A 26,018-nucleotide genomic window follows, 5' to 3' on the forward strand; every position below is an offset into this window, starting at 1 on the left:
CGTATGGTAACATAAACGAATTGTCCATTAAAATATATAACATCACTTATCAGTGGTTCTATAACACGTGATGAAGTGCTTTCAAATTTCAAATTTTTTTTTTTTCAAATTTCAAAGTTTTTCTTTTTCAAATTTCAATGATGTATTGAGGGAAAAGTTTACGTTTCCCAGTACAAACTACAGACCTATATTGTATTGAGGGAAAAGTGGAAGCTCATAAAACTCACGAGTGAAAGGGTTTATAAGGATGCCTGTGATTTTGATATCAATGGCAACAAGCTATCCGTGTGAAGATCCACTGATGTAACGACTATACAACTCTGGAATGTCAATGGCGCACAAGTGAATGGTGAAATTTATTGTCGGTAAAACTATACATGGAGGGATTTTCAGATACAGTTGCAATGTTTCTCTCATGTAATTGGCAACATTTTTCTCGAGCACTGATTATTTGCATTAAAAAATATACATTAAAAAATGATGACGTAGTTTAAAGGAACTAGTTAAAGTAATTGAAATCATAAAATTGACTTGCATCAACTAGTTGAAGTAATTGAAATCATATTTCTTTGCATCGCTTACTTTTGTGTGATGTTGGTTCAGCAGATGAGATAATCAGATCAGGTACAATATTAAACAATTTATATGTGACAGAACCTGGACTGCACATTGAGTACCTATACTAACTAGGCATATATATTTACCAGTGACCATCTACTATCCAATTACTCTTTCCCAAACTTCCATCAATGGATTCCTTCACAAATTCTTTGATCCGAATGCGCTCTTTAATTTGAAGACAGCTTGGAGCTATTGTGAAGCTTCATGTGATTCCTCCATCATTGGTTGGGAACAATTTAACTTCAGGGCTGGTGGTAGAAATACATGCTATGGTCCTTTTTTAATGGTGTAGGCAGAAAACCATTCGAACGACCATAGCATGTAATTCTACCACCAGCCCTCAAGTTGATCTCACAAAAAATAAACACTGAAAATTCAAAATTGGCATAATGTGATCAGAAAACACACTAAGCACAATTCAAGCTTCTAATCAGAAAACACTTTACGAAAAAAAAGTCTCTTTTGCAGCTTTATCTCTGTAATTTTATTTTATGAATAATAGTTACTCTTGTTTTATTTTATTTTTACATTTGGTTCACCGATGTCACCTTTTATACCGTAATTTTTTTGTAGGGTTTTCAGGTTGTCACCGGTATGAGGTGCATCAGCAACTCAACCTTCCAACAATCCGATGCAAGGTCCGACGCAGTATCAAAGAAACATTGAAGTACCATTTATTGTTAAAATAACACTATTATGCCAATGGTAAAATTGTCCATTGTTGAATCAGTTCATACCAAGAAGTTTTATTCCTTTATTTTATGCGTTTTCTTTTGTTAATTGTTAATACCAGATGAACCAAGCTTGGTAAAATAATCCTATCGTACTGGAATTCAGTTCCCCTAAAGTAACTCAAATTTTGAGTTTGGAACTGGTCCATCTGATTTGTTATGGTGAGAATATTAAAGGGCCTTGTGCATTCCCCTTCGGGCTGGATTCTGATCGAACCGATCATAGACTTCTGAGATGATTGATCCGATATTTGAATTGTGCTTAGTGTAATAGTATTTTCTAATCAGCTGTTTGAATTATGCTTATTGTACAAGTGTTTTCTGATGCTTGAATTGTGTGATTTAAGATATCTTAGGTGATATGAATTCGTTGCAACTGAGATGTACATTTTTATATGGACCACAGAGAACAGTGTGTTGAAAAACTAGTTATGATACTTACTGAGGGTCTTCTGCAAACTTTACATTTAATTTATGTCTGCTATTGGTTTTTTTTAATCAATTTCCGCAAGCTGCTTTTTTTTTTGAATCTGCTATTTGATCTTCCCAAGATAATTTTTTCTTGTTCATACAGCATTATATAACCTGTTATTTAATGCATCCCTTTTCGGTGTTTGTTTTGGTTTAGAAATCTATTATATTTATTGTGATAAAGACCTAATGATGTTTTATAAGTATAGAATGGATATCTGAAAATGTTCTCTGTTGAAGCCCGATAAGAACGTACATGAAGTTTGGCTTTAATAAGTATAGAATGGATATTTGAAAATGATGTTCTCTGTTGACCTTCTTTATTGTGATAAAGACCTCATGATGTTTAATAAGTATAGAATGGATATTTGAAAATGATGTTATCTGTTGAAGTCCGATAAGAATGTACATAATTTTCTGACTGGATTGTTATAGTACAGTCATATGCTTTGTGGTTTGGTTAAGTTTTGATCAGAATATAAGACTTTGATGTTTGAATTGTGCTCAGTTTAAATGCATTTTCTAATTAATGGCCTCATTTTAGACATTGTAAATGTAGAATGTAATCCGGTGTAATCAAATATTACATCAAAAACGGTGTAAGTGAATCCCTCCTCAAATAACATATTGACAGTGCGGCCAATATCATTACCCAGCGAGCGGTAAGTCCTTAGTGCACTTTTAGTCATGTACTAAATTAACTGACAAATTATTAAGAGAATAACTTCCATACTAAAAAATTATATACTTAAAATTTAGTATCTTCATCAAACTGAAAAATATTTGAGGCTTCACTTTTCTCAAAAAAAAATGTAACTACTATTATGTCTACATAACCATTAGTACATCAATATTTTTTAAGAGAACTTTCATTAAATACGATATTTATTTCTTTTTTTATTTCTAGATTAATTTTTAATAAAATTGAATCAGCATCATTCCATGATAAGATCCAAAAGAAAATTAATTCATATATGTGTATGACCTTCAATTCAACTAATACAACATATATTTAAATAAATAATTTTAAGATGTAAAATGATTTAGATAAAGACCATTTATTGAAAATCAAAAGGCGAAAAGAGGGAGATTAGAAAGTATGAACATCATTATTTACAACAAAACCCAATTACTATTCTCAGAATAAAAAAGGGTAGCCAATATAACAACTACGCACATTTTACATAACAAGTTAAGGGACAGCAACAACTATTTTTAAAATAGAAAAGGACAAAAGCACCGTTTACTTGCTTACACATAAATATGATATAGAAATTTATTACTTCGACGGTATCTACTTTTACTTGAGAAACTAATGTAACATGCTATAAAAACAGGAAAAATAATATATTTATAATTTAAGCTAATTTTTAGAGCTATTTTTCTTGTTATTAACTTTCTTTTCCACCTCCTTTCTTTTATTTTGTTTTTCCTTCTTGCCATGTTCTATCTCCTCCTCTGCCTCTTTTCTCTGCATCACAAAAAGAAAAAAAAAAAAATTGAAAACAGGAACCAATGGTATAGTATATATTATCTTCTCTCCGACTGCTTGTGACCAAACAATACTAGCCAAGAAATATATACTTGGTCAAGAGATGTTTGGAATTGTACTTGTGATTTATAAAAAATATGTTGGGCCAACAAAGTTAATATTGGCACTTGTCATAATGAGAAGGATATAGAAAAAAATCAGGTTGACAACATACGTCAATAGTATCAGTCACTGGAGAGCGGGACCCATGCACAGCTGCTCGATTAGCTCCTTTAGCAACAGTATTACAGTACCCATGAGCCTTCTTCTGACCAGAGAAACAAGTGCAGATCCTTGACCGGCCATTAATACTTGAAATATATTCGCTTCTTTCTTCTTTTGGTATAATAACAAGGACTCCACTTGCTCGTTACAATCAAAGGGCCACTAAATAAGCTGGAAAAGATGATGTTTATTTTTTATTTTTTTGTACTTTAGTGTCCAAGTAACGTGGCGGTCCGTTGGGCAATCCAGCAAGAGAACAGACACGCATATTTTAAATGTTACATATTAAGATTTTAGTGCAATAGAACAGGAAAGGGTGTTTGGTCTAGTGGTATGATTCTCGCTTCGGGTGCGAGAGGTCCCGAGTTCGATTCTCGGAACACCCCCATCTGTTATTTTTAGTTTGATTCGCGTTATTTCTGTTAATTTGATTCGATTTTTAGTTTTCCATTTCTTGTTCGTCTTTTTTTTTTTTTTTTAATTTGATTCGACCTCGCACTGTCGCAGAATTTAAAGTATAAATAAAGAAGTTCAAATTTCTTGGTTAAACAGACTTTTTTTTGCAAAAGTGCATGCCCGTAGGCTGAAACTATGTATTTTACAATTAAACAAGTGACCGTGTTCTCAAGCATTGAATGAACCCAACCGCACTAATTGGTGATATGAACCATAGTTTTCATAAGTATATTTTTTCTTTTCTAAATTTAATTAAAAAATAATAATTTGTTACAATTTTAAAACAATTGAAGTCAACATAAATCTCACAGTTTCTTACGGCCACGTAATTGGTTATATGAATCAACAGTTTTTCTCTGTCATTGTATGATTTAATTGCTTTGGTGGAACTTTTTCTTTTCAAAATGGAAGGCGCGGCAGAATGAACATTGACCGTATTAAGAGCATTCTATAACTCAAAAGCCATAATCAATACAATATCTGATTGATAGCATACAACATAATGAATTTTTTCCAACTCTGAAGTCTCGTGGAGAATTAGATACTGTACTCGGGTAGTAGTAGTATCACGCCTTTGAATTTTTTCCAGCCTTTGAATCTCATCAAGAGAACTGCTGAGTGCTTTGAATTCGGCGGTTTCCATAAAATCCCCTGCCTGAAAAAAATACACACTTTTGAATAATATGTAAAAAGCCGATGAAGTAATAGTTGTAATACAGTTCAGTTCGCTCTGAACTGTCAGTCTCTCCAACACATACTTGTTTTTGACCAATTATTAGGGCATGATTTCACGAGGGGACCCACAAAACCTCACATATTCACTGGACATCTATACAAAAAAATAATAATTCATTGGACATAATGCATGTGCCTAAAAAAAGAACATCAGTATCCCCACGAAAAACACCCAAGGGACCTCTTTCCCCGATTTTTTTTACATGAAGAGTAGTTTGGCTATTTGTTTAGAGAAATTGAGATCAGGGCATAGAAGTGCATATGATATTTGAATGTTTTAAGGCAAACATTGAAGTTTCATAATAGAAGCAAGCGATAAACCTGATTTAAAGTGCTTATAAGGTGCATCTGAGCTTTTGATAGCTCTTCCCTGCTCCCACTAGAAGATGAAATTTCCACATAAATATTACATAATTGTAGGGATGCGTGAGCATATATTTTGAACTTATTTTCATCATGCCAAAGCTCTGACCCCTGTCAACACAAAATTTTAGAAAGGAAAGAAGTTAGACAATTTGCCCACACCTTTGTATTAGATTATAAATTGGGAGAATGATTTACCTGGAGTGATCGAAGCTGCTTTACCAGTGCTTCTGAGCACACTGTAAGGTCGCCCTTTATTTTTTGCCACCTCGCATAAATACTCCATATGCCTTCATTTGGGTTGTTTTTAACTATCTAAAATACAGAAAAAGGAACTCCCATTTATATGAAATTTAACTTCCACATATATTGCTTAAAGGTGAAAAGCACAGAAGAATTTATCCTCCAAAAATAAACCATCATGTTAAAGATCGTATTAATACCTGTTGCAGTATATTTCCAAGCAAATCCATCAAGAAATCAAACTCCCTTTGTTCTATAGGGTTATTTGAATGCAACTCTGACTTTTTAGAAGAATCGTCGGTAGAATTATTTGCTTCACATTTATTGTCAAATGGAGATAGAGCAGTGTCCTGTGACCTTTGTTCAAGCTTACACATTATCTTATCCAATATTAGTACATCAATCCGTTTGTTAGATGACAAATCTAATACCTTCTTTACGGCTTCCAGTGCCTGTATTGAAATGAAGTCATAACACAACAAGTCTCCAAGTTAGTGACTTCTTCGAAGAAAACAAGTTGCGACACAAAGAAAACCATCCATTGGGCATGAAAAGTACCATTTCGGATATATTTTTTATACCACTTCAGATACTAGGCCATTGGCTACAAGTATCATGTACCAGTTCCCTATCTCACAACACAATTTCCTATTTTTTTTTTCCTTACATATGCTTCTTTTGCTGTTTGGAAGCTTAAGATTAAGAAATAGCTGATGCATAGAAATTATATCTCTGCCGAAGTACATTCAATAATGAGAAAAAAAATTTAGTTTAGAAAGCAAACATTTCGTACCAAGCAACACCAGATCCCTTTTTCTATTTAGATGGAACCATTAGGACAAAAAAGGCCCACAAATGATTTCAGATAATACCTGGTGAAGATTTCCAGAGTCAAAAGCAACTTTGCTGAAATTCTCCCAAACCTCCCAGCTATTCCTCTTGTATTTGATGGCCTCCTTGAAGGCAATGCATGCTGCTTTGCTCTTGTTCCTCTTCATATGCAAACAACCAATGTTATTCCACGACTCCCCATTTTCCGGGTCTAATTGAACCGCTCGAATAAATGCATCCACTGCTTTATCTAAATCTTGGTTCTACAAAAGGGTGGACAAAACACCTTCAATTTCTAACTACTAGACTTAAGTATAGCACTATAATTTTGTTAAAAAAAACAATTATAAGAGCAAAACCTTCCAAGCAGCAGCGCCAAGAGAAAACCAGCCATCAGGATATAGTGAATTCAAGGCCAATGCTGATTCCCTGAAAGTGTATATCCAAATGTATAATTACCGTTTTAACAATAGATAACACACGCAAAGAGTAAGTTAGATGTGCATCAACTAGTGAATTAACATACCAAAGACTTTTGGCAGTTTTGAAGTCATCTCTATTATATGCACTTCTCGCCAATGAACGCTGACATATTTCAATAAACAAAGATATTTGTTAGTGTCAACTTGCAAGTATTTTCTGCTGGTGGACAAAAAAAAACAAAGAGAATAAACTTACCATTGCTCGAGCAGATTTATTATTTGAAACTTCCAATGCTTTTTCATAGTAAGCATCTGTGGTTGTGACATCACCTAGTGAACACCTGTGAAAGGCAAATTCCATGCAATTTTGAGATTAGTAGGCTTTTGAGTTTCTTCAACGGCCTCCCAGATACAATAAGTAAAATGAAAACAAATAAAAGCGACTAAATTATACAACAATAGTAATTAATATGTAGAGTTAGGATTCCTTCACAATATTTTAATTAGTCAATTGTTAGAAACCACAAAATATAGGTTTCATAATTGAAACTCAACACAACATATGTGACATGCACCAACCATAACTTATTATATAGAAAACAATGAGAATTGCTGCCTGTGTTAAAGACACCAAATAACTCAGGTTCTCAATAGTCTGTATTTCATAGAATAAATTATCATCAAAATTGCAAAATGGAGATATTTGCAATGGATCCTATCCCAATAATTCATAAAAATAACAACAAATAAGCAAATAAGTGAACAAAATACTCACCATAATCTCGGGTCATTGGGTTTATCAAGCAACCGTGCCTTGATAAGATCAACTGCAGCTGACTTTTTACCTAAATATCTGCTCATAGAAACGAAAACCGAGTCATAATCCCATTTAATTGCATGAGGGGAAGAATTAGTGATGATTTCAAAATAAGATATTGCTATAATTAATATACCTATAACAATCGATTAAATTATCCCATAGCTCAAGATCTTCTAGTATTGTCAGTGCCTCGCTTATTAATCCACAACTTATTAGTAGTTCGCTGTATTCCCTGAAAACCAAATAGAGCAGAAGAAATAAGAAAAGGATATTTGCATGAACGATGAATTAAAGAACTAAAAAAAAATAGAAGAAAAATATATATTTTACTTCCTCAGTGCAGGTATAGTTGGCAAATAGACACCAAAAGCCAAGCGAATCCTTTCTGATGCTTCCGGAAGGGGTTTCTCAATGAGTTCAACCTAGAAAAGAAAATTTCTAGCATAAATGATTTGAAAAGAAAAAAAAAGAAAGATTGAAAATGCCGAAAGTATTATGTTGCAATATAGCAGAAATTAATTTTTAGAAAATAATAACTGGGTGGAGCCTAATACGGCTTGTACAGGAACAGCCATGTAAGAAAGAGAAACCCTTACTAAATTCTCCATCATTAGTAGTGCCCGCTGTTTTGTGCGGCCACGATCTGACTCCCATCTGACACGTAAAAGATCACACAGGCATCTCACCTAAAAGAGTATTTAATTCAATTAAGCCTTGTAATGAAATAAATTAAAAATAAATGCATCAAAAAGACTTCTGTGAGTTAAAGATGGTAGTACCGCATAGTAAGAAATCTTTTGAGAATCAATCAACTCTATATATGGAGCTTTATCCCATCCTACAATTAGAGAAACACGAATTACACCAGTAATACTGCATTTACTTTAGGATGCTGAGATGAATCAAAAAGAGGTCAAACTTCATTACAGAACTCATGTACCTGACATCTCATCATCCCTACTGGTACATCTCAGTTGTAGGCATTCTCCCATCACAACTGCTTGCTGCAAACCCTTCAGTGATACGTTTTTGCCGTTCTCAAGAAAAACATTGTTTCCATTGGATTCTTCAGCATCTTCACTCGGCACCAATCTTGGAGCCCTCAATATTTCACACGATTCATCCTCTTCACGAGGGACAGAACCGTCATTACGATCTTTCAAAGTTGTAGGAGCTTCACTTGAATCCTCTGTGTTTGCTAAAAGTACTAATTGGGCTTTTGGATTCACCTACAAAACACACGAGTCTGGTTAAGTTTATTCTCTACACCAAAATTTACGGAGTGAGGCTATGGCACCATGCACAGCACATATCGGTCCCTAGTCCATACTATGGCTTCATATCTCTGTTTTCAAAGTCCAAACGGCCGATAGGAACCTCTCAAGTCTCAACGTGATCTCCATATGAAAATGTACTTGGTGACTATATTTTATATTTTTTAGAATTTTTTTAATATTTTTTTAGATAGGTTGAAATTCACTAGTTTCAAATGGTCCAAAATCTTTAGATCATGTTGAGTGGTGCGGATTCACAGTTAAACTTTGAAAACAAAAATATAGAGCCATAGTACGAAACAGTGTGCACCCTCACTCAAATTTCAATATCCCATATACTCGCAAAATCTGAATTATTAGCCAGGCTCCTAAACAACTTGAGAAAAAAAAACTGGGTCATCCCCTGCCTCCCCACATTTTAAGGAGCCAAAGTACTAATCTTTTTTAACTCTTTAAATTTATAAAATGGGCATATGATTATGAAGGGTATATAATATGCCTCAAACTTTGAAAGGTACAAATTTCTGATTTTGCCTAATCATATTTAAGGGTTTTATGCAAGAAAACAATTCATGGAGGAATCCATCCTTTTGATATTCATACAATCAAGCTGAATGTCAAATTTCACATGTATTTGAGCAATATATAAGAAAACTTTGAGACCACATGTTAGATAACCTGGTGAATTGTACGAAAGCCAAGAACCCCGGTCAGAGAAAGATCCACTTTGCATTCTTCTTTTGCACAGTCCAAATGCTTCCTATTGCATATAAAAGATAGAAACATAACAATTGGAAAGTTATAAAGTTCAAGGTAAAAGGGAAATACAATAACCAGCCAAATTAACACAAGTATATAACTTAATAATTTACAATAGGAACCTTGAAGCATCAACACGGCCATATTTATAATCTACCATAGCTGCTTCCAAACAGGCCATACATGCAATAGTTGAACCTTCTCCTTCCGCAAGCAAATTACACCAATATTTAGAAACTCCTTCTAATTTACCAAATTGGGCCAACATATCCTTTTTGTATAACTCCAATTGATCAAATAAAGAAGAGGAGAGCTCGTCCAAAATTCTTTGTTGGAGGAAAACAGCTCTATATAGCCACCAAGATATGCTGAGAGAAGAGTTGCTTGATTTTGTGAATAAATCCTTGATATTTGTGAATATTATTTTGGCACAAATTAGGTACTGCACAAGAAAATAGAACAACTTAGGCTATATAAGAACTACGAAAAATATTTGAAAGGAGCAAAGGAGCACATAACTGGTACTCTGGTACTGTACATTGGCCAAACATTGTGCATTGAAGTAAGAAATGACTAGCCTATTTAAAATACAAACACAAACTAGTACTACCAAGAGAAGACAAACAACACTAGAAAGATCAAGCCGGTACCAGTAACATTTTTATTTTTTTTTATTTTGCATGGAACTTGGAATGAGTACCTGTAAGAGAGAGAGCTTTCCTTGGATATGTGACCCAACCGAAGACAGCTGGTTTGCAGCCCACAAATCCCACTTTGCTCCAGTTGTATCATCTCCATTTGATTCAACACCTCCAACCTTTACAGGAAAGGGAGAATATTTTCCAATAAGCCTTCATGAAAAGCAATTAGACAAAAGAAAAGAACTTACATTAATTGGTATGTACATTAAGAGAATGGAAATTACATGATCACCTCCCATGCAAATCAGATCATAACCAAATAGAAGCCGACTTTGGAGGCTAGAAAACTAATATCAGTTCTCACATGCATATTTTTTATTTAAATAAGGCTACGAGGCCCGTTGCATTGCTTGAAACTTGGTAAATTACAACTTAAGGTCTTAAAAAGGACAGACAGATGTCTTCCTGAACGGTCATCACATAGCTCTGTCTATTACAGAGAGGATGTTTTAAAAGTTTGACCAAAATAACCCCTACAAGTTCTTAAAACACAAAACAGCATAGTAAAGCATTTTCAAAATAAGCTAAAACAAGCATTGTTTTTTAAAGTTCTTGTTCTTCTTCTTCGGATTGGTGCACCTCACATGCATATTTTAAACAAACTTACCCAGCCAGGTTTTGTTGTGTAAAAGCTAGAAGAGCTGCCACACCGACACACAACAAAATCGCACACTTGATTTCTCTCTCTTCCCCATCCAGTCCTTCGATAAAATCCCTGATTTGTCCTTCCAGCTCACGATAAAATCCCTCGGCACACTCAATCGAGTCCTCAAACTGCCACTTGGAAGCAAAGCCGAAGGGCTTCTCCGACATGGCAGCGGTGCAGCATAGCGCCCCAGCATAGTCTCCTTTCTCGATTGAAGAGAGGAGGGATTCGATGAGAGAAGGAAGAAGTGGCGATGGTGGCGTGGTGGTGACGTCAGGGAGAGTCGCGCAAAGGAGACGGAGCTCGACTTCGCGCATGTCGAGTTGCTGGGATTTGGAATTCGCCATAAGAGCTTGTCTGGTAAAGGGTTTTGTTCAGGCCTGCTAATGAGCAGGTTTCAGTACATAACTGGCTCATATCGAAATTTGAATAATAATGTCCAGTCCTTGTGGACTGAACTTGAGAAGTTTTTGACCATGTTCGGTCCGTCCAACTCAGATCATTACAAACCCCAGTTCCAACTGGCCCTGTTTGGACAAAAATATATGGACAACCAACGGGCTTTGTGTGGACAACATATATGGACAATTTAGATAGAAGAAAAAGTTATTAAAACTTGTGCTTTCTCCAAAGAAGAAAAAGTTGGAACTATAAAAAATAATAAAACTTGGAACTATCAAAAATATAAGTTAAAAGAAAAGAAAGAACCAATTTCAAATTCTTACCCTGAAGCACGTACAATGAAGATGGTTCTCTTCCCAAAAATAGGAGGCACCTGTATAACAAATAGGAGGTGCAAAATTAGCTACTCTGACATTTCATTCAACAAAACTAAATGACCTATCAAATCATTCAGAATCACAAAAAAAATATGTTCAAACTTTTTATTTCTCAAAACGAGTGGAGCAAATATGCATCAGCAAAAGATAACGGGGAACAGTACAGGTCAAGGTAAATTGTATCAGATCTAAAAAAAATAAAACTTTATTGGCCCAAAAAATTACTCGTAAAAGAAATGGTATTAACATGCTACATTTGGAATTTCAAAGAAAATATCTAAATTTATTGATTTCTGATGTTATGAACTAGTATTCTCAATAACCAAGTATCGATTCAGAATCCATTTCATCGTATTCTCAGCAGGCAAACCAAAACTATCGCTACTGGTCTACTGTGTCCGAACTCAAAGGAAAGTTTGTACCTTGAGGGGAAGAGGCGTTGGAGACTGAGAAGAGGCGGCGTGATGGAGGAGAGGCGGTGGCGACTGAGAAGAGGCGGCGTGATGGAGGAGAGGCGGTGTGACGAAGGAGAGGAGAGGTGTCGCCACGGAGGAGAAGCGGCGCCGGCGCGAGCGAGATAGAGAGGCGGACTGACAGCGGGAGATTATTTGAGTTGCACAAACGGGCTTGTCCAGTGGACAACTCAATGGACAGGAAAGAACTGCTCAATGGGCTTTTAATTTGAACAACTCAATCGATCAGATCTGGTTCGGATGTAAAAATTAATTCGAACATGGACCAAATTTTGGGCTCTGTTCAGATCACAACTCGTCCAGCATCAATTAATTATCTGCTCGTTCTGTTTGCCCACGGGTTAACCAAACGAGTAACGACTAAATGAAATGTAATATTATTTTTATAAAAAATTTGTAGAGTAAAAATCAAATAAATATTTCTATATTGCATATATTCTCCGTTCTCTTAGCTTTATATTTCTCTAACTAAATGTTTAATTCGTCAAAATAAATTAAAAAAAGATTGAAATGTCTTTATTTTTTGTGTCTAGGTCGTGCCTTCATATTTTAATTTTATAATGATAAAATTTCTAAAATTTAAATATCAAAATAAAACTATCAAATACAATCTATATTATTTTCTCTACACAAAAAAAACTACTTTTAGTATTATTTTCTCTAACCCTTGATGCTAATCAAAACAAGTATCCATTCATACAATCAGCATAATTGAACCAGAAAAAATGAATCACTAATACATACATGTACCAGTCAAGATTACTCCTAGCAACACCTTAGAAATAAAGTTCTGAAATCGGTACAAGCGCTTGAAGCAAGAAATTGACCGAAATTTTTAAATATACCATTATTCAAAAAATAATAAATCAAAACATCATTTTTCTGTAGAAATTATAAAAATAACATGGCCACATTCCCTAGAAGCGGCCACTGTTTTGGTGGCCGCATCTACATAAATCGGCCACTATTTTGGGCCGCCTTTATGGGCTGCGGCCATGGTCACTTCTAGGGGATGCTGCCATCCCTGCCCGCTTCTAGGGGATGCGGCCACTCCCCAGGCCTATAAATAGTGGCCGCTGGTTTCATTTTTTTGTCACAATTCCATTTGGTTCTCAATCCCTTCGAATCAGGTAATTTTCTTCTTCTTTTCTAATTTCAATTTTTAGTTTAGATTAGGAATAAGAGTAGGAGTAGGTGTATAATTAGGAGTAGGGTTTAGAATTTAGGGTTTAGATATGTACCAAAGCTAGTTATTGATCAAAATTATTAGTTATGGACCGAAATAATTAGTAATTGTCCAAAAAGTTAGTAATTGTCCAAAAAATTAGTTATTGACCAAAATAATTAGTTATGGACCAAAATAATTAGTCATTGACCAAAATAATTGTAAATTCTAATAAAACCAAAATATAAAATACAGTATGTCATCTACGAAAGATATACCTTCTTCCAGTCGAGGTGCAGCCCCTATACCTACTCCTATTGAGATGTCACAGTACGTCGATGAGGCGTTGACATCTGTGGTGCCCGGTATTCGGTACCGCACTGATCGAGTGTCAGACTTTCTCTGATACCCGAACGCAGAGCACCGTATCTTCGAGGCTGCCACTGGGTAAGTTTTATATTATTAATAAAATTATAATTTTATTGCAATTTATATTTATATGAATACTCTGACATTTTTAAAAATTTAGGGACTAGATGCAGTTACGGTACGCCACAACAAGATGTGGCTTAAGTACCAGACAGCCTATACTGGGACATTGCGTGCCATGGGATTATATCAGCTATCCCAGATGGCCGAGGAGAATGCTGACGAGGGATTGTGCTCTGGCCTCATTGAGCGATGGCATCCCGAGACCCACTCATTCCATCTCCCCTACGCTGAGATGACAGTCACCCTACAGGATGTCAGCTGTCTGTGGGGCATGACTATTGTCGAGGAACCTCGACTCTCTCATGAGATGTGCAGGATTGCCTGGATGTGATGCCATTGATGACATATCGGATGAGCCAGATATCTACGTCCAGTACGTTGGTGACGAGTCTATTTGGGCTTCAGTCTGGGATGCGAAGACTGTCGATCAGGCGTTCGACATAGGTGCTGAGACGTTGCGCTAGCGTGCCGCAGAGCATACCATCCCTACTCAGGAGCAGGCCGTCCCTACTCAGAAGCAGATCCCTACTCAGGCCTTCTCTACTCAGGCCACGCAGACGCAGGTATGTTTTTTAAAAATATACAACTTGTGCATTTTAAAAAAAAAAATTTAAATAATGCATAACTAATTTGTAAATTTGTAGGAGGACGATGGGCTAGGCTTCAATATCAATACAGACCCCGATGGTTTGTATTCTCCGGGTTACATTGTGACTCAGTCGTTGCCTGCATATCTACCAGGGTTTGTTCAGCCGAACCCCTTCCCGCAATTTCCTGGCACCTGCACACAACCGACTCAGTATCCTCCCGTCTCGGACATTGCTGGCACCTCCACGCAGTAATCTCCTATCTCCATAGAGGATCCTATCATGAGATGTGCCTACGGTTTATTCCCGCCTTCCGAGACCGGACAGACAGTAACATTCGGTCCTGCAGTCCAGCAGTCAACCGACATTGAGATTCAGGATGCTCAGGTAAAGGATTCTCAAGCAGAGGACCAGCAGTCACCTGATAACTCAGATGATTCTATGAATGATCATACACCGATTGCAATTTTGATTCGAAGTATGAGAACTAAGAGGGCGAGGCAGCCGTTCACTCCTTCTGACTATTAGATTGTAGTATTCATTTTTTTTTTACTATAGTGATGTCAGATACTGTGATTTGTTATATCAGGATGCTTATTTTGTCATATACAGTTTATTTATCGTACTATTTCACTTTTATCTTTATCATTTTGGCGTCACAGTAAAATTTAAATATAACGACATATTAATTTCTTTCGACAAAAGTAAAATATTTTCAAAATAAGAGAAAAAAAAAAACAATTACAACTATTTTTAAAACAAAAAAAAAAATCAAAACCAAAAACACAATAAATTAAAACAAAAACAAAATAAATAAATACATTCTAAAAAAAATAATAATTGGGTGACCGCAACCCCTAGAAGCGGCCATGGCCGCATCCCATAGAAGCGGCCACTTAAAAGGTAACCGCTTCTAGGGATGCGGCCATATCATTTTTATAATTTCCACAGAAAAATAGTGTTTTAGTTTATTATTTTTTGAATAATGGTATATTTAAAAATTTCGGAGATATTGAAGCGTACAACAGCTCAACTCAATCAAAAAACAAAATAAAGCCAATTGAATACTGTATCCTTAGGTAGAAGCAGCATCAAGCCGCCTTTCAATTTCATCAAGAGAACTGCTGAGTGCTTTGAATTCCGCGGTTTCTGTGAAATCTCCTGCCTGAAAATATACTCACTTTTGAATAATATGTAAAAAACTGATGAAATAATAATTGTAAACAGTTGCTTCCAGTCCACTCCGAACTGTCAGTCTCTCAAACACATTCTTGTTTTTGACCAATCAATAGGGAATTATTTCATTAGGGGACCAACAGAACCTTACATATTCACTGGACATCTATATAACCCAAAATAATTCATTGGACATAATGCATATGCCCAAAAATAAGAAAATCGAAACATGAAGGGTAGTTTGGCTATTTGTTAGAGAAACTGACAGGGCAAAGAAGAAATTTCTTATTTTACAAGTGCAGATGATATTTTAATGTTCAAAGGCAAACATTGAAGTTTCATAATAGAAGCAAGCAAGAAACCTGTTTTAAAGTGCTTTTAAGGTGCATCCGAGCTGCTGATAGCTCTCTCCTGCTCCCACTAGAAGAAGAAATTTCCACATAAATATTACATAATTGTAGGGACACGTGAGCAAATTTTTTGAACTTATTTTCATCATGCCAAAGCTCTGACCCCTGTCGACACAAAATTTTAGCAAGGAAAAAAAGTTAGACAATTTGTCCACACCTTTGTATTAGATTATAAATTGGGTGTATGATTTACCTGGAGTGATCGAAGCTGCTTTAACAGTGCTTCTGAGCACATTGTAAGGTTGCCCTTTATTTTGTGCCACCTCGCATAAATACCCCATATGCCTTCATTTGGGTTGTTTTTAACTATCTAAAAGATGGAGAAAAAAGAACTCCCAATTATATGAAATTTAACTTCCACATGTATTGTTAAAGGGTGAAGGGCACAAAAGAAAAAAGCAAACCATCATTTTAAAGATCGTAATATACCTGTTGTAGTATATTTCCAAGCAAATCCATCAAGAATTCAAACTCCCTTTGTTCTATAAGGTTATTTGAATGCAACTCTGACTTGTTAGAAGAATCGTCAGCAGAATTATTTGCTTCACATTTATTGTCAAATGGAGATAGAACAGCATCCTGTGACCTTTGTTCAAGCTTAGACATCATCTTATCCAAAATTAGTACATCAATCCGTTTGTTAGATGACAAATCTAATACCGTCTTTACGGCTTCCAGTGCCTGTATTGAAATGAAGTCATAACACAACAAGTCTCCAAGTCAGTGTCTTAAACAAGTTGTGACTTGTTCCTATTTGGGCCCAATGGGCCATGCATTTTTCTTGTACATATTATGTAATTTAGACTCTTAATGAGAAAGAAAATTATAAAATTCAGTAACCAGGCCATTGGCTACAAATTTTATGTATCAGTTCCATATGTCACAACTCAATTTCCTTTTTTATTTTTCTTTCATATGCCTTACTGCTGCTGTTTGGAAGCTTAGTATTAAAAAATAGTTGATGCATACAAATTATGTCTTTGCTGAAGTACATTCAATAACGAGAAAAATATATTTTCAGTTTAGCAAGCAGGTATTTCATACCAAGGTGAAGCAACACCAGATTCCTTGTTTCTTTTTTTGATGGAACCATATAGACAAAAAGGGCCCACAAAATGTTTTCAAATATTACCTGGCGAAGATTTCCAGAGTCAAAAGCAACTTTGCTGAAATTCTCCCAAACCTCCCAACTATTCCTCTTGTATTTGATGGCCTCCTTGAAGGCAATGCATGCCGCTTCACTCTTACCCCTCTTCATATGCAAACAACCAATGTTATTCCATGCCTCCCCATTTTCAGGGTCTAATTGAACCGCTCGAGTAAATGCATCCACTGCTTTATCTAAATCTTGGTCCTACAAAAGGGTGGACAACACCTTCAATTTCTAAATACTAGACTATAGCACTATAATTTTTCAAAAAGAAAAAAAGAAACAATAATAAGAGCAAAACCTTCCAAGCAGCAGCGCCAAGAGAAAACCAGCCATCAGGATACAGTGAATTCAAGGCCAATGCTGATTCCCTGAAAGTGTGTAGCCAAATGTATAATTACCGTTTTAACAATAGATAACATGCGCAGAGAGTAAATTAGATGCGCATCAACTAGTGAATTAACATACCAAAGACTTTTGGCAGTTTTGAAGTCATCTCTATTATATGCACTTCTTGCCAATGAACGCTGACATATTTAAATAAACAAGGAGGTTTGTTAGCGTCAACTACTAAGTATGTTCTGCTGGTTGGTAAAAAAAAAAAAAAACAAAGAGAATAAAATTACCATTGCTCGAGCAGATTTTTTATTTGAAACTTCCAATGCTTTTTCATAGTAAGCATCTGTGGTTGTGACATCACCCAGTGAACACCTGTGCAAGGTAAATCCCATGCAATTTTGAGATTATAAGGCTTTTAAGTTTCTTTGACGGCCTCCCAGATACAATGAGTTAAATGAAAACAAATAAAAGCGACTAAACTATAACAACAACAATAGTAATTAATATCTACAGTTAGGATTCATCACAATATTTTATTTAGTCAATTGTTAGAAACCACAAAAAACAGGTTTCATAATTGAAACTCAACACATCATATGTGACATACACCATCCATAATTTATTATATAGAAAACAATGAGAATTACTGCCTGTGTTACAGACAACAAATAACTTCAGGTTCTTAATAGTCTGTATTTCATAGAATAAATTATCATCAAAATTATAAAATGAAGATATTTGCAGCGTATCCTATCCCAATAATTCATAAAAATAACAACAAATAAACATACAAGTGAACAAAATACTCACCATAATCTCGGGTCATTGGATTTATCAAGCAACCGTGCCTTGATAAGATCAACTGCAGCTGACTTTTTACCTAAATATCTGCTCATAGAAAACGAAAACTGAGTCATAATCCCATTTAATTGCATGAGGGGAAGAATTAGTGATGATTTCAAAATAAGATATTGCTATAATTAATATACCTATAACAATCGATTAAATTATCCCATAGCTCAAGATCTTCTAGTATTGTCAGTGCCTCGCTTATTAATCCACAACTTATTAGTAGTTCGCTGTATTCCCTGAAAACCAAATAGAGCAGAAGAAATAAGAAAAGGATATTTGCATGAACGATGAATTAAAGAACTACAAAAAAATAGAAGAAAAATATATATTTTACTTCCTCAGTGCAGGTATAGTTGGCAAATAGACACCAAAAGCCAAGCGAATCCTTTCTGATGCTTCCGGAAGGGGTTTCTCAATGAGTTCAACCTAGAAAAGAAAATTTCTAGCATAAATGATTTGAAAAGAAAAAAAAAGAAAGATTGAAAATGCCGAAAGTATTATGTTGCAATATAGCAGAAATTAATTTTTAGAAAATAATAACTGGGTGGAGCCTAATACGGCTTGTACAGGAACAGCCATGTAAGAAAGAGAAACCCTTACTAAATTCTCCATCATTAGTAGTGCCCGCTGTTTTGTGCGGCCACGATCTGACTCCCATCTGACACGTAAAAGATCACACAGGCATCTCACCTAAAAGAGTATTTAATTCAATTAAGCCTTGTAATGAAATAAATTAAAAATAAATGCATCAAAATGACTTCTGTGAGTTAAAGATGGTAGTACTGTGTAGTAAGAAATCTTTTGAGAATCAATCAACTCTATATATGGAGCTTTATCCCATCCTACAATTAGAAAAACACAAATTACACCAGTAATATTGTATTTACTTTAAGATGATGAGCTCAATTAAACAGAGGTCAAACTTCATTACAGAACTCATGTACCTGACATCTCATCATCCCTACTGGTACGTCTCAGTTGTAGGCATTCTCCCATCACAACTGCTTGCTGCAAACCCTTCAGTGATACATTTTTTCTGTTCTCAAGAAAAACATTGTTTCCATTGGATTCTTCAGTATCTTCACTCGGCACCAATCTTGGAGCCCTCAATATTTCACACGATTCATCCTCTTCACGAGGGACAGAACCGTCATTAGCATCTTTCAAAGTTGTAGGAGCTTCACTTGAATCCTCTGTGTTTGCTAAAAGTACTAATTGGGCTTTTGGATTCACCTACAAAACACAGGATAGTCTGGTTAAGTTTATTTTCTACACCAAAATTTCAATATCCCGCCCCCCCCCCGTATACACAAAATCTGATTTATTAGCCAGGCTCCTAAACAACATGAGAAATAAATCTGTGTCATCCCCTGCCTCCCCACATTTGAAGGTTAAAAAATACTAATCTTTTGTAACTCTTTAAGTTTATAAAATGGGCATATGATCATGAAGAGTATAAAATATGCCCCAAATTTTGCAAGGTACAGATTTCTGATTTTGCCTAATCATATTTCGGGGTTTTAGAAGGATACACTGCGAGAAAACAATTCATTGAGCAATCCATGCGTTTGATATGCAGACAATTATACAATCAAGATAGATGTCAAATTTCACACATAGTAGAGCAGTATATAAGAAAACTTTGAGACCACATGTTAGATAACCTGGTGAATTGTACGAAAGCCAAGAACCCCAGTCAGAAAAAGATCCACTTTGCATTCTTCTTTTGCACAGTCCAAATGCTTCCTATTGAATATAAAAAGACAGAAACATAACAATTGGAAAGTTATAAGTTCAAGGTAAAGGGAAATACAATAACCAGCCAGTAACACAAGTGTTGAACTTAATAATTTATAATAGGCACCTTGAAGCATCAACACGGCCATATTTATAATCTACCATAGCTGCTTCCAAACAGGCCATACATGCAATAGTTGAACCTTCTCCTTCCGCAAGCAAATTACGCCAATATTTGGAAACTTCTTCTAATGTACCAAATTGGGCCAACACATCCTTTTTGTACAACTCCAATTGATCAAATAAAGAAGAGGAGAGCTCGTCCAAAATTCTTTGTTGGAGGAAAACAGCTCTATATAGCCACCAAGATATGCTGAGAGAAGAGTTGCTTGATTTTGTGAATAAATCCTTGATATTTGTGAATATTATTTTGGCACAAATTAGGTACTGCACAAGAAAATAGAACAACTTAGGCTATATAATAACTAAGAAAAATATTTGAAAGGGGCAAAGTAGCACATAACTGATACTCTGGTACTGTACATTGGCCAAACATTGTGCATTGAAGTAAGAAATGACTGTCTTGTTTAAAATACAAACACAAGCTAGTACTACCAAGAGAAGACAGACAACAATAGAAAGATCACGCAGGTACCAGTAACAATTTTTTTTTAATATTTTGCATGGAACTTGGAATGAGTACCTGTAAGAGAGAGAGCTTTCCTTGGATATGTGACCCAACCGAAGACAGCTGGTTTGCAGCCCACAAATCCCACTTTGCTCCAGTTGTATCATCTCCATTTGATTTAACACCTCCAACCTTTACAGGAAAGGGAGACAATTTTCCAATAGGCCTTCATGAAAAGCAATTAGACAAAAGAAAAAAAAAAAAAACTTGCATTAATAAGTCAATTGGTATGTACATTAAGAGAATGAAAATTACAAGACCACCTCCCATGCAAATCAGATCATAACTAAATATATAACCAAATAGAAGCCGACTTTGGAGGCTCGAAAACTAATCTCAGTTCTCACATGCATATTTTAAACAACCTCTTATTAATACTTACCCAGCCAGATTTTGTTGTGTAAAAGCTAGAAGAGCTGCCACACCGAAACACAACAAAATCGCACACTTCATTTCTCTCTCTTCCTCATCCAGTCCTTTGATAAACTCCCTGATTTTTCCTTCCAGCTCACGATAGAATCCCTCAGCACACTCAATCGAGTCCTCGAACTGCCACATGGAAGCAAAGCCGAAGGGCTCTTCCGACATTGCGGCGGTGCAGCATAGCACCCCAGCATAGTCTCCTCTCTCGATTGAAGAGAGGAGGGATTCGATGAGAGAAGGGAGGAGTGGCGATGGTGGCGTGGTGGGGACGTCAGGGAGAGTCGCGCGAAGGAGACGAAGCTCGACTCCGCGCAGGTCGGGTTGCTGGGATTTGGAATTCTCCATGAGTGCTTGTTACTGGTAAAGGGTTTTGTTGGGGTTTTATAAGGACGAATTTATATCAGCTAGAACATTTCGGGTCTGATCGGAATGGAGCTTTTCTAGCGTAAACGAGAAACGAAAATATAATTGACGCCGCTCAACTGATCGAAAGAGAACGACCAACCGGAAAAGAAACGAATTGGCACGATTTGGAGGCGTCGAAATCGCGAAGAGAAATCCGACCAAAAAGGTAGAGAGATTTGGCGAGAATTGCTTCCGTGGAAGTGAAGTATGATTTTTTTTTTTCCGCAATACCCTTGCTTGGGATTCAAATCTGTTCATTTTCTTAAAAAAATTAGTAATCTTTTATTTCTTTATCCGAGCCGTTCAAAATTGATCTGATGATTTCAATTACTTTTTTATTTATATCAATATAATATATTAAAACAAATCAGATGTAATTGAAGTCGTACGATGAATTTTGAACGGTTCAGATGAAGGAATAGGAGGGTGCTCCTTTTCTTAAAAAAAGGAGCAAATTTTATCCCTATTGCTTGTGCCTTTCACATGAGGGGTCTCTACCAAAACGAAGAAGATATGAAAAATAGGAAGAAGAAATAAAGTGAGGTTCCTACGAAACAACAATTTCTAGTGATTCAGGATTTACTCCCACGCAAGTATCCAGGTTAATACCTTTTATGATTCAGACTAATTTACTTTTCTGATTTCATTGTAATACTTTAGGCAAGTACCAAATTACTTCCAATGATCTCATTAAGGATGAATCCCTTTTCAAATTGTTGTATTAATTATCTTGTGATTCAATGTTTTACTATTTAAATAGTACAGGTTAACCTCCAGGTTAACTTAGGTTCATTCACTAATTGTGTTTGTTGCAAATTAAGGATTAGGTTAATCCACTTGGTTCATTGGATTGGTTGATTTATTAATTAATTGAATATGCAAGAAAAGAAATTAATTTTCTGTTAAGTTGTATTCGTTTTTTTTGTGTTTGTTACAAATTAAATATGTCTTTGGATTTTAAATACTGTTGAAAAATTTGAAGCGTCACGTCTGACTTCTGCAGCCTCAAGCCTATTATGAGTCTTAGTATTATGTAAAGATATGCGTGTTAAGAATCTTAGTATTATTAGTGAATGCTACGGTTTTTGTAGTTTTTTCTAAGTTCTGATATTGGTAAGGTAAAAACTTACGGTGTGGCGTTGTGCAAACTTTTTTTTTAATACAAAGTTAATAATCTATCTACTCACCTTCGAAAAAAAGAATACGGTCATCACAAAGAAGACATATGCAGTTTATAGAATTAGTTTTATGTATTAATCATTAGATTTTAAGGCATTATTTTATCTTCTTCTTTTTTTTAGCTCAATTTGATTTTTTACTTCCTCATATGGTTGTGTCAGGCTATGCTTGCTGGTATTATTGACACCAACTTCATTTGGTTTTTTGTTATCTTGGATAGCCTTAATTGTATTTTCAGAAAATCAAGGACTCTGATTTAATTCTCCTTTGTTGTATTTGATATGTACGAATATGTACCAAGTCTGAAAGTACACAATTTTCATTTTGTGTTCACATAACTATAGTATTCCTTGTATGGGTTAATGATAAACATGATAAGTCTATCATAAAAATAGACCGATAATATTTGAGGTTAGAAAAAGCACATAGAAAGATAGTTATTGTATATGTTTGCTAAATAATAATAAGGATGAAACTGTCATTTTCTCTTAAAGTGAAATAATTTCTTTTGATTATACACACTTTAAATAAAAAATTAGCCATGAATTCAATTATTTTATATTTTGATTCCGATCAACAAAATTCAATTGAAAATCGGCTCTATTGAATTCTATTGAATTGAAATCAATTGAACTCTATATTAGAATTCGCACAAATATTAAAGGGCACATGCATTCTGGAAGCGTATCCTTTGCAGAGTCGTTCCGTGCGGAGCTTTTAATCTGGTCCGTTTGTTTCGGATCGGACAGACCAGATTAAAAGCTCCGCAAATTTTGAGAATTTTTTTTTTTTACAATTCGGGCAAAATCTGATCTGGTCCGTTCAATCCGAAACGAACAGACCAGATTAAAAGCTCTGCATTGAACAACTCCGCAGAGGATACTATTCTCATGCATTCTATCTCAGATCGGATTTGTCAGGATTTTGATTGAACGGTCTGATTTTAAAAAGAAATATTATGTTACCTGCACCCTGGTGTATGGATGGAGAGTAGAGGAAGGGGAGGTGAAGAATAGAAAGGAAGATTAATATGTTTAACATTTTTGTTTTTAGATAATTAATGAGAAAAAATAAATGTAATTTTCTTTTCTGTTTTTTTTTTAGTTAATTAAAATTTACAAGGTTAATAAGAAATTCGGTAGTTGTTGTACGATTGTGACAAAAAAAACTTATATTAGAATTATATAGGTAAGATAAATGATTGGGTATTTGTGTTATTTTTTCTAAAAATGTTTGCAACAATTTTTTTTCCATCCATTACATCTCAAATTGAAAGGGAAGTCAATTATATTGATTTACAATGATACAATTAAATATTTCACCTCCGATATAATTTTATCAACCAAATACAATTCGATAAAAAAAAAATTCTTTCTATTCCCTCCCTTCCTCTACTTTCCATCCAAATAAGGTGTTAGAGGACTTTTATAAGGAATAGTTATAAACCTGGAAAGTTTTTTCTTGCGGCATTTTACACTTTTGTTAATCGGTTAAATGCAGCTTTGTTAAATTAATTTAGGGAAATTTTTTTTATGCCACTCCAAAACATAAAATTTAGAAATTTGCCACACCAAAACCTTAAATTAGCTAATTGGTACTCCAAAATCATTATATTTAGCAAATTGTCACAATTATACATTCAATTCAGATATTTGATTAAAATTTGCTGAAAAGTAGTGTATAATAAAACGTATTTTGATATTTCCAAAATTATCCTTTGGACCCCTTAGATTGGTCTCTGTATAATCCCATTTCTTCCCGTCTCTCTGGCTCTCCCTCTCCCTCTTCCTCTCCAGTCTCTAAAAATGATTGAGTAACGGATCAGGTCGAATCGGGTCGGATTGAATTTCAGATCATTTCAATTTTAAATCATGTCTGAATTTCAAACAGGTCAGATCGAGTCAGTCTGATTTTTCAAGAATTTCGAGTTAGGTCGGGTAGGATTGAGTGAAATTTGTTACTTCTGACCGACGTATATATATAGGTCAATTCATGTTGAAATCAGATATGATCCATTTGATTTTAAAGAATTGTCGGGTAACAAGTCGGATTGGATTTAGTCGGGTCAGATTTAGATCGTTTAACTTTGAATCATGCTCGAATCAGTTTGACTTCAAAAAAAAATAAGCAGATCAAATCAAAATTTGTCGCCTCTTAACTACAATTAATGTTTGAGGATCACTCATGAGACTCGAACATACTTTCGGCTCTACAAAATGAGTAGAACTATAAGAGCATCTCCATTCATGCAATTGAGAACGCACTCACTAAAACATAATCTCAAAAATAAATCCTGATTGGTAGTAATACCTATCAAGGCTCACACAACAACTAGAGATAGAAATCAGATAATCAGTATCAATGGACATGAAAGGGAAAATACCAAAATCAGTAAGCAAGGCAAATGGAGAACAACCTAAAAAGGAATAAACAGCAAGCAAGCAAACCACAGGAAAAAGAGTAAAAGGCGAGAATATTAGCAGTAACCAACACAGTTGTAACAGACTAGATTAGTTATAACAATCTATTAATTCAAAGGTTGATTAGTTAGTCAAAGATAGTTACCATTTGTAACAAGAGTTGGTTATAGAACTGATTAGTCCTAACCACTCTCACTAAATAGATTGCCTATATAAAGGCACTATTACAATCATGTAAAGATTAAGGAATTGAAATAAAAAAGATTCATTCTTTCAATACTATCTTTCTCCATTTACCAGTATTCAATTATGGTATCAGAGCCAAGTTCCATAATTGAATACTGGTAAATGGAGAAAGATAGTATTGAAAGAATGAATCTTTTTATTTCAATTCCTTAATCTTTACATGATTGTAATAGTGCCTTTATATAGGCAATCTATTTAGTGAGAGTGGTTAGGACTAATCAGTTCTATAACCAACTCTTGTTACAAATGGTAACTATCTTTGACTAACTAATCAACCTTTGACTAATAGATTGTTATAACTAGTCTAGTCTGTTACAACTGTGTTGGTTACTGCTAATAGAGAACCCTAAATTTTGGTTTCGAGAGAGAACACAACCTCACATGCCAATCAATTGAACAAGGAAAAATAAACAATCAACTAAGATTAAACATTTCTCAGCCATCAACGGCTTCAATCCGAAAGAACTCAAGAAGGGGAAATTTAGGGTTACCCGCATTTATCAATTTCCAGTGAATGAGAGTGTCGGTCACACACTGATAATTCACATAATAATTAAATTTTAGAGCGTCAAATTTAAATATGAACTGATAATTCAGTTTAGAAACTTCCAGTTAGATGTATGCGAATTGCATAATGTAACAACTAATAATTAAATTAAAGTAGCTCA

General features: G+C 35.0%; 1 protein-coding gene and 1 non-coding gene across 3 annotated transcripts; one reads left to right on the top strand and one right to left on the bottom strand.

Moving 5' to 3' along the window:
* Nucleotides 1–3,893: 3,893 nt before the first annotated feature.
* Nucleotides 3,894–3,965, top strand: TRNAP-CGG (transfer RNA proline (anticodon CGG)). Its single transcript has one exon. It is a non-coding gene; the product is annotated as a tRNA-Pro (tRNA).
* A 399-nt stretch (nt 3,966–4,364) lies between these two features.
* Nucleotides 4,365–21,516, bottom strand: LOC144576242 (uncharacterized). Of its 2 annotated transcripts, XM_078326554.1 has the most exons (20): nt 12,031–12,118; nt 11,555–11,604; nt 10,791–11,209; nt 10,183–10,333; nt 9,605–9,924; nt 9,402–9,483; nt 8,390–8,678; nt 8,229–8,287; nt 8,046–8,135; nt 7,780–7,871; nt 7,583–7,681; nt 7,405–7,482; nt 6,886–6,970; nt 6,734–6,792; nt 6,567–6,636; nt 6,249–6,470; nt 5,577–5,828; nt 5,332–5,448; nt 5,092–5,244; nt 4,365–4,690 (listed from the first exon to the last, which is right to left on the bottom strand). In XM_078326554.1, the coding sequence occupies exons 3-20, from the start codon at nt 11,174–11,176 to the stop codon at nt 4,484–4,486; spliced, it is 2,811 nt and encodes a 936-aa protein (XP_078182680.1). In that variant the 5' UTR covers nt 11,177–11,209; nt 11,555–11,604; nt 12,031–12,118; the 3' UTR covers nt 4,365–4,483. The 2 variants fall into 2 exon arrangements, with proteins under 2 accessions (XP_078182680.1, XP_078182679.1); XM_078326553.1 differs by lacking the exons at nt 5,092–5,244; nt 5,332–5,448; nt 5,577–5,828; ... (14 more) ...; nt 11,555–11,604; nt 12,031–12,118 and adding exons at nt 15,864–16,016; nt 16,105–16,221; nt 16,341–16,592; ... (12 more) ...; nt 20,693–20,843; nt 21,060–21,516.
* Nucleotides 21,517–26,018: the final 4,502 nt, after the last annotated feature.

This window comes from Carex rostrata, chromosome 25, assembly GCF_964058835.1.
Source record: "Carex rostrata chromosome 25, lpCarRost1.2, whole genome shotgun sequence".
NCBI classification, from domain to species: domain Eukaryota; kingdom Viridiplantae; phylum Streptophyta; class Magnoliopsida; order Poales; family Cyperaceae; genus Carex; species Carex rostrata.